Raw genomic sequence first — 14,241 nt, 5'->3', positions numbered from 1 at the left:
GCAACACTACACATGCACCAATCAGCTGATACGTCTCAGAAATAACCACTTTCAATGACACAAAGTCTGACCGCCGTTTAATGATACAAAGAGAGCGAATGCTGTATGTCTGTCCTGATATTTTACTGAAAATAATTAGACAACGCCCACTGTAATGCTATTAAAACGGCATGTTATTAATCTTAATATGACGTTTACATTGTAATTTAAATTCACAAGAAGTGAATGCACATCTAATCTCCCTTTCTTGTCTGAAATTGACACTCCCTCGCACCGTCTTTGTTTTTGGAAAATGACTGCACAGCAAGCTAACGAATGAAACCACGTCAGTTATTTAACGCTTTATTTATATTGTAGAAGCATCTTGAGCGCCTGATTTAAAAGTGTAGCACTGTCTAAATATGCATCAACACGTTCTAACTTCAATGGGTTTGAATGTAAATAAAAGGTTTCTAACTTACATGACAGTAAACAGGGGACGCAAACTTGCGTGTTTATCTTTGAGAGGCGAGCCCGAAGGTGCTTTTCTTTTTAACGCCAAACAGGGTTTTTTTTTATGCTAAAATAAAACTTTGACCGACTGTCTTTTTTTCAGCTAACTTACTGTGCGTTAATCGTTTTGTATATCTTTATTTTCCCGGGCAGTGTGTTGTTTTGTCTGTGTGTCTCTCGCTGTCTGAGAGTATTGACGCCGAATCCATTCACCTCACAAAGGCGCATGTTGAAAAGAAAATGCGAAATCGTGGTTCAGTCTAGGTAACCAAACCAACGTAAGTCAGCAGAGGCACAGACCTTAAGGATAAGGAGAAGCTACAGGATAGCAGTAATTATTTTGAGAAGTTAAAGAACAGTAAGCTGTAAAATCGTATTCACCGTTGGGTTATGGAATGCACTGATATGAATAGCGATGAATGCGCACACAGAGTGTGAATATAAAAGCGTATTGATTTCAGGGTAGCTTGCACACAGAGCGAATTGTAAACAAGAAAGGAGAAGGACTTTCACCAGATAAAGTGCAGTGATCACTTATTCCTGTATTATGGAGTGTTGCCAAAAAACCGCTAGGGGACACAAATGCCCTAGATAGCGGCGACCTTTCAATCCTGCGTATCTGTAATTTCAGCTTTTGTAAAGAAGGACAGCTGACGCTCAACGGGCCAAGCTGGCCGCCAATTGAATAACATTGTTTTGCAGTCTTAGTCTAAACGTAATTAAGCTTGGATTGGTTCAAACGTTGAAGCTGTTTCCATCTATGAACATAAGAAGGTTTACAAACGAGGCCATTCAGCCCATCTTGCTCGTTTGGTTGTTAGTAGCTTATTGATCCCAGAATCTCATCAAGCAGCTTCTTGAAGGATCCCAGGGTGTCAGCTTCAACAACATTACTGGGGGTTCCAGACCCTCACAATTCTCTGTGTAAAAAAAGTGCCTCCTATTTTTTCGATGTGTTACCATTGTATGGTGATTGTGTCATACGAGAAAAACGAACTCTCTTCTGACAGTTTTTTTTGTTTGTTATTTTATTTTGCAAAGCTGCAGCTACCACATCTCCTCATATCTCAGAAACCATTTCAAATATTTATTTCATATTTGCATGGCTATATATACCCTGCAGCTAAATGCATGACATAGATCCAGCCTTCGATTGTACTGCCAGGAACGTTTGAAAACGAAAGTATAATTCATATTACAGTAAAAAAAAAAAAAACACTTGGTACCCCATCGTTAAGGAAAGGAGAGAAAATATCTGCGATTCAGTAGAATGTATGTGGCTTATTTCAGAAGTCATTCATGCTTTTGACTTCATAAGAGAATTCAAGAACGAGAGGAGGTCGTTGGGCCCAACTAAGCTCGTCCGGTTCCGAGCAGCTGATTGATCTCAGAACTTTGTCAAGTCGGGTCTTAAAGGATCTCAGTGATTCAGCCTCAACAGCATGACTAGGTAACCCATTCCATCCCCTCACCACTCTCTGTGTGAAGAAATGTCTCCTTCCCTCTGTCCTGAGGGATTTGTCTGGTTGCCCTTATCTGGACTCTCAAGGGCCGTATTTCAGTTAGTCACTTCGAAATTCAGTTATATGATCGAATACAAACACGTTTGCCACCGAAGCGGTGTTCTGTTTGAAATCTTTGAATAATTGCACTCATTTTTAATGTTTGTTTTTTTTTCCTGGCAGGTTTACAGCAGACGTCCGATCAGTCCTGAGTCGGAATTTACATCAACACCGGCTCTAGTGATGAGGCTGAAAGAGCGAGCGACACCGCCCGCCCCCCCCCCACTCTCCCCCCTGCATCCCCCGCTGAGCCTGACCCAGAAGAGGGGTGGGGGAGACTGCCTTACTACATCAACCCTCCCCGCTGATCGCCAGTGCTGTCTGGCTCTCTGCTCTGGAGTTTCGTTTAGCCTGGACTGCACTGGGAATAGCAACACATTTTTTTGGTCTCTTCTCCTCCTCCCTCTCCCCCACCTTACTTTTCCCAGTGTTTTTTTTATTATTATTATTAAGAATCGACTTTCAGGATCTACAAAAATCCACATGGAAGTTTTCCAATGGTACTTTTACACAGACAGTGGCCAGCGATTTATTTCCCCTGATTTTTATTAAAAGAATGGCATCAACCAATAGCTGATCTTCAGATTCAGGAATTCTTGGCAAGGGACAGATGATGGCGATTTTAACACACGAACGCACACATGCACACGAAAGGTTTCTGTAAGGATTTTATCATATTTTTTTTTTTTGCCAACAGCCGCACACGCCCCAGAATAAAGAAAGATAATTGAATTTATTAATTTGTTGTAGCAGCTACACAAACTGTATGATAGTCCCAGTATAGACCTGGAAATGAGAAATGGTCTTTTTCTACAATAAAATACAAAAAAAAAAATCTAGAATTTCCAAGACAAAAATTCTAAAAAAAAAAAACCCAACGGTCAAATATTTTCCTGCCGTTTTTAAATTCTTACCTGTTTTTAAAGATCATATTTATAAATCGTGTATAAAGAAGTCTGCTGTTAATCTGTGTCAATATTCCAGTACATCTTATACCGAGCGATTTATAATTTGCATGTTGTTTTGCACTTAAATGCTGATATTATTGAACAGCCCCTTGGAGTCCAAACTGTGTCAGGGATGTGTTTCTTTAGCATATCGCCCCTGAATTATGAATCACTCTGTTAATGTTTCTACATGCGGTAGGACGTCCTGTTTATGAGAGCCTCGTCTCACTCAATCTGCTTGTGACTCAACCTGCCAGGTGGAGACAGGTAGGTGTGACCACAAACACACGAGACCGCTCTCTGATAACCATGGGAGGCCATCCAGCCACATGTATACAGCAAACACCAATTCAATACAAAACAAAGTCCTATCTAAACGCTAACAGGAATGCCAGAAAAATGTCTCTCGAATGGTTTTGAACGTCACTCAGAAAGTGAAATGTGTAAACCTCTTGTCAACAGAACTTGGTTTATAAACCTGGGTGTGGATGCCCAATGCAGTCTTTTTGGTGAGATTTATGAGTTAATACGTCCTGGGTAGGGGGTCCTCTTAAAAATAAAAGACAGTTTAAGCACAATTTATAATCCTATAAGTGTGTGTAGGTGTGTTGGGTAATTCTCTGGATTTTGGTGACTATTCCACTAAAAAGCTGGACTCTGACGATAGGCAGGAAAGCACATCAGGCTGAGCTGGGTGCTGAAGCCACATGTTTTGCACAAACACCACAGCTGGAATAGTTGGTAAACCTGGATTATCCACAAAACACACAGTATGATATTATCCTTATGAAACACTCAATAGTGCTGTACTTGGAAATACTGAAAGAAACCCTAGTTCAATGACAAACATTTCAACTAGAAGTCTGGAAGATCTTGAAAAAAAGGACTTCCAGTCTAAAGTCTTTGTTGTTGAATTTTAGTTTATGTTGGTATTTCTAGAACAGAATATTAAACATATCATAAACTAGCGCTTTTAAAAGCCAGGCAAGGCTTGAAAATCTGTGTATTTTGGTATGTAAGGTTTTGTATTTAACAGTGCAATGCTATAAACCGACAATGCCTTCCTGTTATCACTTCCTGTGTTGTAGGTCACACGGTCTAATTATTATTATTTATTTCTTAGCAGACACCCTTATCCAGGGCGACTTACAATTGTTACAAGATATCACATTATACATTATTTCACATTATACAGATATCACATTATTTTACATACAATTACCCATTTATACAGTTGGGTTTTTACTGGAGCAATCTAGGTAAAGTACCTTGCTCAAGGGTACAACAGCAGTGTCCCCCACTGGGGATTGAACCCACAACCCTCCGGTCAAGAGTCCAGAGCCCTAACCACTACTCCACACTGCTGCCCTAATTGCACCTCTATGTAATGAGTAAGAGCAAAGAAAATGAATTTTAAAATATCTGATTATTTTTAAATAATCTGTTTGGCTCACATGGTTAGATGTGTCTAAACCAAGGCTGCAAATGAACCTGCTGTGTAAAGGGATGTTTAAACTAGCAGACAAAACAAGACTTAGTATTTACAGGCCTCTCTTTTATATTCATGTTTATTTCAAATGTTATATAGATTTTTCACATACCGTATCCAAATAATGAAAATGTTCACTTAAAATGTATTTCAATTTAACATTTAAAGCCATAAGTCAGCGGTATTTGATTATATTATCTAGTAGACCAGATAAGGGCGTTTCTGATGTGCGTACCGGTGGGGCGGCATGAAAATCTGACTATCCAATCACACTTTACAGAACGTTGCAACACTACACATGCACCAATCAGCTGATACGTCTCAGAAATAACCACTTTCAATGACACACAGTCTGACCCCCGCTTAATGATACAAATAGAGAGCGAATGCTGTATATCTGTCCTGATATTTTACTGAAAATAATTAGACAACGCCCACTGTAATGCTATTAAAACGGAATGTTATTAATCTTAATATGACGTTTACATTGTAATTTAAATTCACAAGAAGTGAATGCACATCTAATCTCCCTTTCCTGTCTGAAATTGACACTCCCTCGCACCGTCTTTGTTTTTGGAAAATGACTGCACAGCAAGCTAACGAATGAAACCACGTCAGTTATTTAACGCTTTATTTATATTGCATAAGCATCTTAAGCGCCTGATTTAAAAATGTAGCACTGTCTAAATATGCATCAACACGTTCTCACTTCAATGGGTTTGAATGTAAATAAAAGGTTTCTAACTTACATGACAGTAAACAGGGAACGCAAACTTGCGTGTTTATCTTTGAGAGGCGAGCCCGAAGGTGCTTTTCTTTTTAACGCCAAACAGGGGTTTTTTTTATGCTAAAATAAAACTTTGACCGACTGTCTTTTTTCAGCTAACTTACTGTGCTTTAATCGTTTTGTATATCTTTATTTTCCCGGGCAGTGTGTTGTTTTATCTGTGTGTCTCTCGCTGTCTGAGAGTATTGACGCCGAATCCATTCACCTCACAAAGGCGCATTTTTAAAAGAAAATGCGAAATCGTGGTTTAGTCTAGGTAACCAAACCAACCTAATTAAGCAGAGGCAGAGACCTTAAGGATAAGGAGAAGTTACAGGATAGCAGTAATTATTTTGAGAAGTTAAAGAACAGTAAGCTGTAAAATCGTATTCGCCGTTGGGTTATGGAATGCACTGATATGAATAGCGATGAATGCGCACACAGAGTGTGAATATAAAAGCGTATTGATTTCAGGGTAGCTTGCACACAGAGCGAATTGTAAACAAGAATGGAGAAGGATTTTCACCAGATAAAGTGCAGTGATCACTTATTCCTGTATTATGGAGTGTTGCCAAAAAACCGCTATGGGACACAAATGCCCTAGATAGCGGCGACCTTTCAATCCTGCGTATCTGTAATTTCAGCTTTTGTAAAGAAGGACAGCTGACGCTCAACGGGCCAAGCTGGCCGCCAATTGAATAACATTGCTTTGCAGCCTTAGTCTAAACGTAATTAAGCTTGGATTGGTTCAAACGTTGAAGCTGTTTCCATCTATGAACATAAGAAGGTTTACAAACGAGGCCATTCAGCCCATCTTGCTCGTTTGGTTGTTAGTAGCTTATTGATCCCAGAATCTCATCAAGCAGCTTCTTGAAGGATCCCAGGGTGTCAGCTTCAACAACATTACTGGGGGTTCCAGACCCTCACAATTCTCTGTGTAAAAAAAGTGCCTCCTATTTTCTGTTCTGAATGCCCCTTTATCTAATCTCCATTTGTGACCCCTGGTCCTTGTTTCTTTTTTCAGGTCGAAAAAGCCCCCTGGGTTGACATTGTCAATACCTGCAACCATTGCTCAGATGTGTGCTGGTTTAGAGCACCGTTTCAAACCATTTTAGCGCGGTATATTCGGGATAGAGTCATCTCAAACTGTGGCGGAAGTTGAAGTATCTGGATTTTTTTTTTACAAGAAGTTGAATTTTATCGCTACAAAATTGGACTGAAGCCAATATTTCTTAGCAGAAGCCGAACTCTAAAACAGCGTCACAGCAGAATCTCTATCTATAGCAGAGCTTCATTTCTGAAAGCAGGATTACCTCACTGCATGTTGCATGATGTCTTTTGGTTGTTGGGATGATTAGTATGATATTAAGATTGGCTTCTTCGTTTACTTTTACGAACTTACTGTACAGTTTTGATGCAACCTATAAGGTTAAATGTTATCCAGGGCCTGAATTATATCATCTTAAAGGAGTGCTGACCACGGTTTTAAAATACACTGTCTCCCCTCTTATTACACACATGAAATGGCATTTGAAGGTTAAAATAAATGCAATGAGTCATATACGTCTACAATAACTGTGGGCTATTATGCTTGTAAGAAATTATTATTTTTAAGGCTGTGGTCATTACAATTGAAGTTGAGGGAATTCCGGGTGGTATTTTAATAGTCAGAATTCCCAAATCTAGGATATCATTCTCTAAAACAACCACGTATAAAAAAAACAACCACGCGATAACTATAATCAAATTCTTCAAAGTTGAATTTTTTTTTTTTTTTTTTTTTAAATGTGGGCTGAATCACAGTTCTGTACAGCTATTCGCTATACACGTCGCAAATTGATATTATTATTTATTTCTTAGCTGACGCCCTTATCCAGGGCGACTTACAATATATCACATTATTTTTACATACAATTACCCATTTATACAGTTGGGTTTTTTTACTGGAGCAATCTAGGTAAAGTACCTTGCTCAAGGGTACAACAGCAATGTCCCCCACTGGGGATTGAACTCACAACCCTCCGGTCAAGAGTCCAGAGCCCTAACCACTACTCCACACTGCTGCCCTGATAGTTTTGAGATCAATCAATGTATTCTCATTTAACAGACATGGTACTCTGGTACTGAACCAGTTTAATGAAATCTCCGTTTGCATGATCACCTGGAGAGTGAAACTGTCTCCACACCCCTTCAAGGTCGCCTTTCCTTTCAGTAACCAATCAGCTGCTTCCCCTGCTGACTGACATGCTTTGCAGCCAGTAGCAGGCTTGACCCTGCAGACGCTGCTGAGGTGAAATGACCTAGGAAGTGCAAGTGCAGACAGATCACCTGAAAATGAGGCAGACAAACTGAGAACTTCCTTTCACCTCAACTATTACCAGATACCTGTCTGCCCTGTGTGTGGATTGCCTCGCCACGTGTGATGCACCTGCCTACGTTAACCGAGATCGCTACAAATACTTACACACCAGAGGAACGCATTTAAGGGTAGTTACCGTTTACAAAACAAACACAATAGACCCACAGACTCGCCTCCAAACTGCACACCAGGATAACACTGACCTCTAATGGTCCTTAACAATAATATAGCACCTCTATGTAACTGTGTCCACAATGACGTCATGTAAAATCAATTAAAACTTCAAAAATAATTTTTTTGTTTCGCCTTACTTATTCTCTTTTCAAACAAACGTCTTTTTTAAAATCCTTTAACCTCCTTTTCTCCAATTTTGTTAGCACAGGCGCCAAAATAGTTGTTTTTTGTGTTTATTTACACGTTAATTTGTTTATGATGTAATGTCGCAGAATCTCCCCTCCACCCGGAAGCGCTTCCGCTCATCACGGGACTTTACGATCTCAGTCACGTGACCGGCGCAGCTCCACTCCCCAGTCTGTGTCTTTCCGCGCTGGGGAGTCAAAACAAAATAGTCCCAATGTTGAAATACTTTAAAATAACATCCGTATTATTATTAAACGACGCAAAACTACCAAATTATTTATTATTTAAACACAGCGCTGTAAATAACACGTTCGCCGAGTCATTTTAACACGCGTTTGGCTTTTTGGTTGCATGTTGGCGTAGGCCAGGGAGGATGCGTTATTTATTTAATTATGTATTTAATTATTTACGTTCGTGTTTAGAAAATGTCATTTGTGCAGCTGTAGACAGTGAAGATCGTTTGAGCGAAGTCGTTTATTTCCAATCACACCTTAACCGTCAGACCTGCATTGTAGTTTGGAGTTTACGGAAAGAGACTACGTAAACGCCGCAGCAACATAATCAAGTTAGATGTGCCAACGGAATGGGCGTAAAGAAGCTGAAGGAGGATTATATTTACAGTATAATAACGTGCTAATAAAGTGTGCAACTCTTATCGCAATTGTAATTGGGCGTATTGCAAAAAAAAAAATGTCATTAACGTGAAGACTTAATATTATTAGTGAATACAAAGAATCCTAATAAAAACAGGTACCAATTAAGACGAATGTTATTCTTATGTTCTGTATTCAGAAACACCAAATTAAAAAAAACACGTTCAGTCTTTCAGCGTAACGGCGAGGGCGGCCGCTTCATAGCGTTACGCGAGAAACGTGACGTAACTGGGCGTGCTGAATACGTATTGTGGCGTAGTGGCCGTGGGGGGTTGTTTTGTTATTGTATCCCTCCGCCAGATCTGGTACCATCAGCGACCGAGCCGAGCCGAGCCGAGCCGAGCGAAACAGAGCAGCGCCGCCGCCGCACAAACCCGAACCGACCCCGACACCGACACCGACCCCCTGAGCCCGAGCCCACGCTGCCCCCAAACAACCCGAGAATGAAGTTTCAATATAAAGAGGAACACCCGTTTGAAAAGCGCAGGTCCGAGGGAGAGAAAATCAGGAAGAAATACCCAGACAGGGTGCCAGTAAGTATAAAACAACGCAAGACAAGGACGCGAGATAACTAGAACCTCTCCTTTTATAATATATATCATGTGTTTGTTTCGGTTGACTAAGTAACAGTTTACCTCTTAACGTCTATGGAAACCACAACAACCAAAAAAAAAACTACAACCGTAGAATAAATTTAACAAGCGTCGTTAGGACGAGACTACGGCCCCAGTTTCGCAACGTGACAAAACAACAGTTAATTTTATTTTACTGTAAAAACGAACGCGGGCAGCCTTGAATAACAACGCTGTAGTGGTGATATAGTCAGTCGAGACAGGTTTTTTTTACACAAAATAGTTTTTATAAAATAATATGGTGGCGACATAGGGATACAGAAATGGACACGGTTAGAAATACAGAGAATATGTTAACACTGACCTATAAAATGTACGTTTGGTACCTGAACATTTTTTTCCTGGTTTGTAACACAATAATACCCATATTCGAGAAGCGTGTTTGTATAAATTCACTCATGACGACATCCTTATTAACATTAATAATAATAATAATAATAATAATAATAATAATAATAATAATAATAATAGTAGTAATAATAATAATAACTCGTCTATGTTACATAGACTCACCTGGTCTCAGCCAGTAATGATGCGACTTTTTTATTAAAATAAACAAGGATGTCAAACTCAAACCGGCCAGGCTGTAAATAGAAAACTCGAGACAACAACACACGCTTACAAACGACATGTTTCCAGCTTACATCTTCTCATTCTTTTAAGAGCTAGTGCTAAAGAATATCCCGATCGAGGTTCAAGTGACCAGGTTGGGTAAGCGGTTCTCATGATTGAAGCAAGCAAGAGTTGCATATTTTGAGAATGCTTCAACATGTAATTTCTTTCTGTATTGATACAGAACTCCATACTGAGAAATGATATCTGGCATTCAAGGTGCATTAAGCTTTGCATCCACAAGGTGTGGCTGGCGAGGCGTGAAAAACAGTGTCATGTAATTAGATGTGAAAACAGTCATTTTCTTTCCACACAGTTATTTGTATACGTCATTTAGAGGCTAGTTAAGTTCTATTTAGAGACTGGCAAGCTTTTTGCAGTTAAATAATAATAATTAATTTTAAATAGGTCACTAGACTGTTTCTTCTGGTTTTACCTTAATAACAATGTAGAAGGCACTAACTGAAACGCTGGTCTGCTTGACTCGGTCTCTTCTAGTTTCAATAACACTGATGAAGGCACTGGAGCCCAAACGCTGGTCTGCTTGACTCGGTCTCTTCTAGCTTCAGTAACCCTGACTAAGGCACTGGAGCCCAAACGCTGGTCTGCTTGACTCGGTCTCTTCTAGTTTCAATAACACTGATGAAGGCACTAGAGCCCAAACGCTGGTCTGCTTGACTCAGTCTCTTCTAGTTTCAATAACACTGATGAAGGCACTGGAGCCCAAACGCTGGTCTGCTTGACTCGGTCTCTTCTAGTTTCAATAACCCTGATGAAGGCACTAGAGCAGACCAGCGTTTGGGCTCTAGTGCCTTCATTCATCTGTGTTATTGAGGTAAAACCAGAAGAAACAAAATCAGACTAACATTTATTGAGGGAAACTTAGAAAAAAAGGTTACTGGTGAAGTGGAGGGGATTCTAGATTTCTTTCACTTCTCCGATTGCAGAAAGCAGAAGTAAAGATGTCTGAACTGTGTCACTGGCATTATTATCATTATTTGCTGCCTGTATTGAGTATTAATAAGACTCCCGCTGTCTAGCAGCCAGCCCAGATGATGTCAGTATTTTCCGATCACAATACACAATGTCACACTCGCATAATAACCATGCTTGTGCAAGTTTACCTGTCTGAGTGTCAGAAACTATAGATGCACACCTCTAGTGACCTCTAGTGGTCAAGTCTAAAACCACACTGTATAAAATGCTATGATCTGAACATCAACAGCAATTCAGAATTATACGAAACCCTTATAGTAGAATATTAGTGCAAAAATCTTACCTCATATTAGCACTAGCAATATTATCAATAGTGCATATATATATATATCTGTTTAATGCCTGCATATTAAATAATAGAAGCATGGGATCATCAGTAATGATGTTAAAGTGCTGATAACTTTAATACCCGCAATTGAAATGACTTGATAAGCGCCCGGTATAAAACGCAGCTGTTCTGATTTTTATAGTTCAAGAGGAATTGAAACTATGTGTCTGCAAAGCGCATCTAAGCGTAGAGGTGTTGTAGACACGCACGGACACACAGTGAGCACCTCCCTGTTACACAGACTCACCGGGTCTCTGACACTAATGATACATGATCATTAAAATAAACAAGCATGTCAAACTCAAACCGGCCAGGCTGTAAATAGAAAACTCGAGGCGTCAGCACACGCTTACAAACGACAGGTTTCACATTTTGAGAAAACTTCAACCTGTAATTTGTTTCAGTATTGATACAGAACTCCATACTGAGAAATTATATCTGGCATTCAAGGTGCATTAAGCTTTGCATCCACAAGGTGGGGCTGGCGAGGCGTGAAAAACACAGTCATGTAATTAGATGTGAAGACATGTCATGTCATTTTCTTCCCCACACAGTTATTTGTATTGCACATGTCCCTCTTTTTTTGTAATCCTCACAACCAGCTTCCACTGTTGAGCATATGAGGCAGTGTTTCATGAATAGTCAGATAACTGCTTTCTCTAGTGGTCTGGATATATTTTAACATTGTAACATATTAACAATCTCTACTTTTCTATAAAATACCTCTCTTTCTTTTGTGCCACCAGTTGAAAGGAAGCTGCACCTGTGCTTTCACAGTGTACCAGTTTTGTGGCTGTCGTTCACAAAAACATAATGACAAGCAACGAATCCGGTCACATGTTCATTATTTTCATTCGCTGTGATTGCAAAGTAATTCCACACTTGTGATTTGCCTCTCACTCTTATCCACCACATGATATAAACCCTGCGCTGTCTTTTATTTCACCTTGTCCACAGGCATTTTTAATATCACCAAGCAGACGTGATAAAAAGATCTTGCGACGTATCAAACAAGCGAGAACAACGCTGCTTAGTCAGCTAACTCCTCCCTAATCGCCTCCTGCTTCAGTGCAGGACATACCAGTACATTTACCTTCTAATACGTTATTTGGGAAAGAGTTACAGACGAGTACGCTGAAAGGACAGAAAACATTTCTGGTGATTCAAATTGACGCCAGTTTTTTTTTTTTTGTTTTGGACCCGCAATGGAACCACGAAAAAGTTCAGATTCCGACCCGAACCCGACCTGCTTTTGTGGGTCACATGCGGGCCCCGCGGGTACCCGACCTGATGCAGGACTCTAGGCTGTGTCTTGGTATACTGGCACTTGTAGAACATTAGCCGAGTATCCGGGTTCAAATGTGATTAATGGTTAATGGAACACGGTGCAGATGGAGTTAACCTGTGCCTGTCTCTATCTGTGCTCTGTGCAGGTGATTGTTGAAAAAGCTCCCAAAGCCAGGATAGGGGATCTGGATAAGAAGAAATATCTGGTCCCGTCTGATCTCACAGGTAAGACGCCCTCTTTTCATGCACAGTCTAGTGGAATTCAAGCCGCCTGCTGGATTCCTCCAGACCTCAGTGTAAATCAAAGCTACTTGCGAAATAGTCTGTACTATTTAGGAAATATGTTTTCTGCACCTGGGAGTTTTCAGAGATCTATTCTGAACAGTTATTCATAAACACTCGAAAGTGCTGAATTTAGAAATCCTACAAGCGTTTCAACTAGAAGTCTTTGTCAATGGAGACTTTTTGTCGACAAGTTTGTCATTTGATTTTAAGTTTCTTTTAGTATCTCTAAACACCTGAAATGGAAATAAGAAAGTGACTCATTCCTTTCAGTTTGCAGCTTTATGTTTTTTTTTTAACGTATCTTTCTAATCAATAAAACTAATCAAGTTGTTTTAAATGTTTTTTATTATTTTTTGCCATTCATATTTCTCTATGACTTTGCATGCAGGTTTACACAAGAGTCATTGGCAAACCACATTGAGAACTGTTTTTTTTAATAGTATCACATGAATTCGAACATTTAGCATTCTAAAGATAGGAGGCTATTTCCCGTTTAAACGCTAGCCAAGTGTTAAGAATTTAGAATTTTTACTGTTGTCAAAAACGTGCCGGATAAATACAAGTGTTAGCCTTAGTGTTTAGTAGTAACTGTACATCGCTGGCTAAAAAGTATGGCATCACCTAGAATTGTAAGATTGAGACAATGTTGAAGAAACTACAAAATTATATCACAAAAGTCTACTGTAAGCCATAATAGCAGAACAGCGTTTCAAGTTAGATTTCAGAGTTCTCGTTCTTCAGTTTTTCATTGTGTATTGAAAACTACAAAGCGGTGTGTAATTCAATACGTTAACGTAACATTATTCAGCAGGTTTCATTCGACTTTATGAAGCAAAATTTAGTTCAAAACATGCAAAACATTTGGCCACAGCTGTACAGTGTTGGCAAATTTATTTCAGATCAATATTTTTTCCCCCACATAGAATCAGATGTTGTACACATAGTCTTGTACACAATTACATGTTGCAGTGATTTTATAAAAAGCAATCCAGGGCTTCTTTAATGGTTTTTCAGTTTCGGTTACATTCCCAATATGTTAAACTTGTAGTTTGTGTTTATTAATGAAGTTTAAACACCAGGAAATGAAACGGAAAATAACACCTGTACCTGTTCCTGTCAAAGCAGGGTACAGCGTTCTCCTTGTCTGGAAGTGGTACTGAGACGATCAGGCCTGTGCCAGCAGCACTCTCCACAGACAGCCTCTTCTCAAGTCTGAGCTGGGTGACTTGCAGGAGTTGTTCCTGCAGTCCGAGTCTGCAGTCAGTCAGTTGATTTGCTTCTCTGGTTTCCTGTTTCGCAGTGGGACAGTTCTACTTCCTGATCCGGAAAAGAATTCACCTCCGAGCTGAAGATGCACTTTTCTTCTTTGTCAACAACGTCATTCCCCCCACCAGCGCCACCATGGGGCTGCTTTACCAGGTAACACTGCATACAGCTCTGTGTGTGTCTGTCTGATTCCATCACCATGGGGCT

General features: G+C 39.8%; 1 protein-coding gene across 1 annotated transcript in view; it reads left to right on the top strand.

The window, feature by feature from the left end:
- Positions 1–8,893: 8,893 nt before the first annotated feature.
- LOC131721164 (gamma-aminobutyric acid receptor-associated protein) overlaps positions 8,894–14,241 on the top strand; it is a 9,531-nt gene continuing 4,183 nt past the window's right edge. The window contains exons 1-3 of the mRNA XM_059014465.1: positions 8,894–9,161; positions 12,630–12,708; positions 14,069–14,187. Coding sequence (XP_058870448.1) covers positions 9,072–9,161; positions 12,630–12,708; positions 14,069–14,187 — 288 coding nt within the window. The 5' untranslated portion in view covers positions 8,894–9,071. The remainder of the gene's footprint in view (positions 9,162–12,629; positions 12,709–14,068; positions 14,188–14,241) is intronic.

Source organism: Acipenser ruthenus, chromosome 48 (genome assembly GCF_902713425.1).
Source record: "Acipenser ruthenus chromosome 48, fAciRut3.2 maternal haplotype, whole genome shotgun sequence".
In the NCBI taxonomy this organism is placed as follows: Eukaryota; Metazoa; Chordata; class Actinopteri; order Acipenseriformes; family Acipenseridae; genus Acipenser; species Acipenser ruthenus.
Note: the sequence above shows the minus strand (reverse complement) of the source record. Positions and strands in the feature narration are given on the sequence as shown.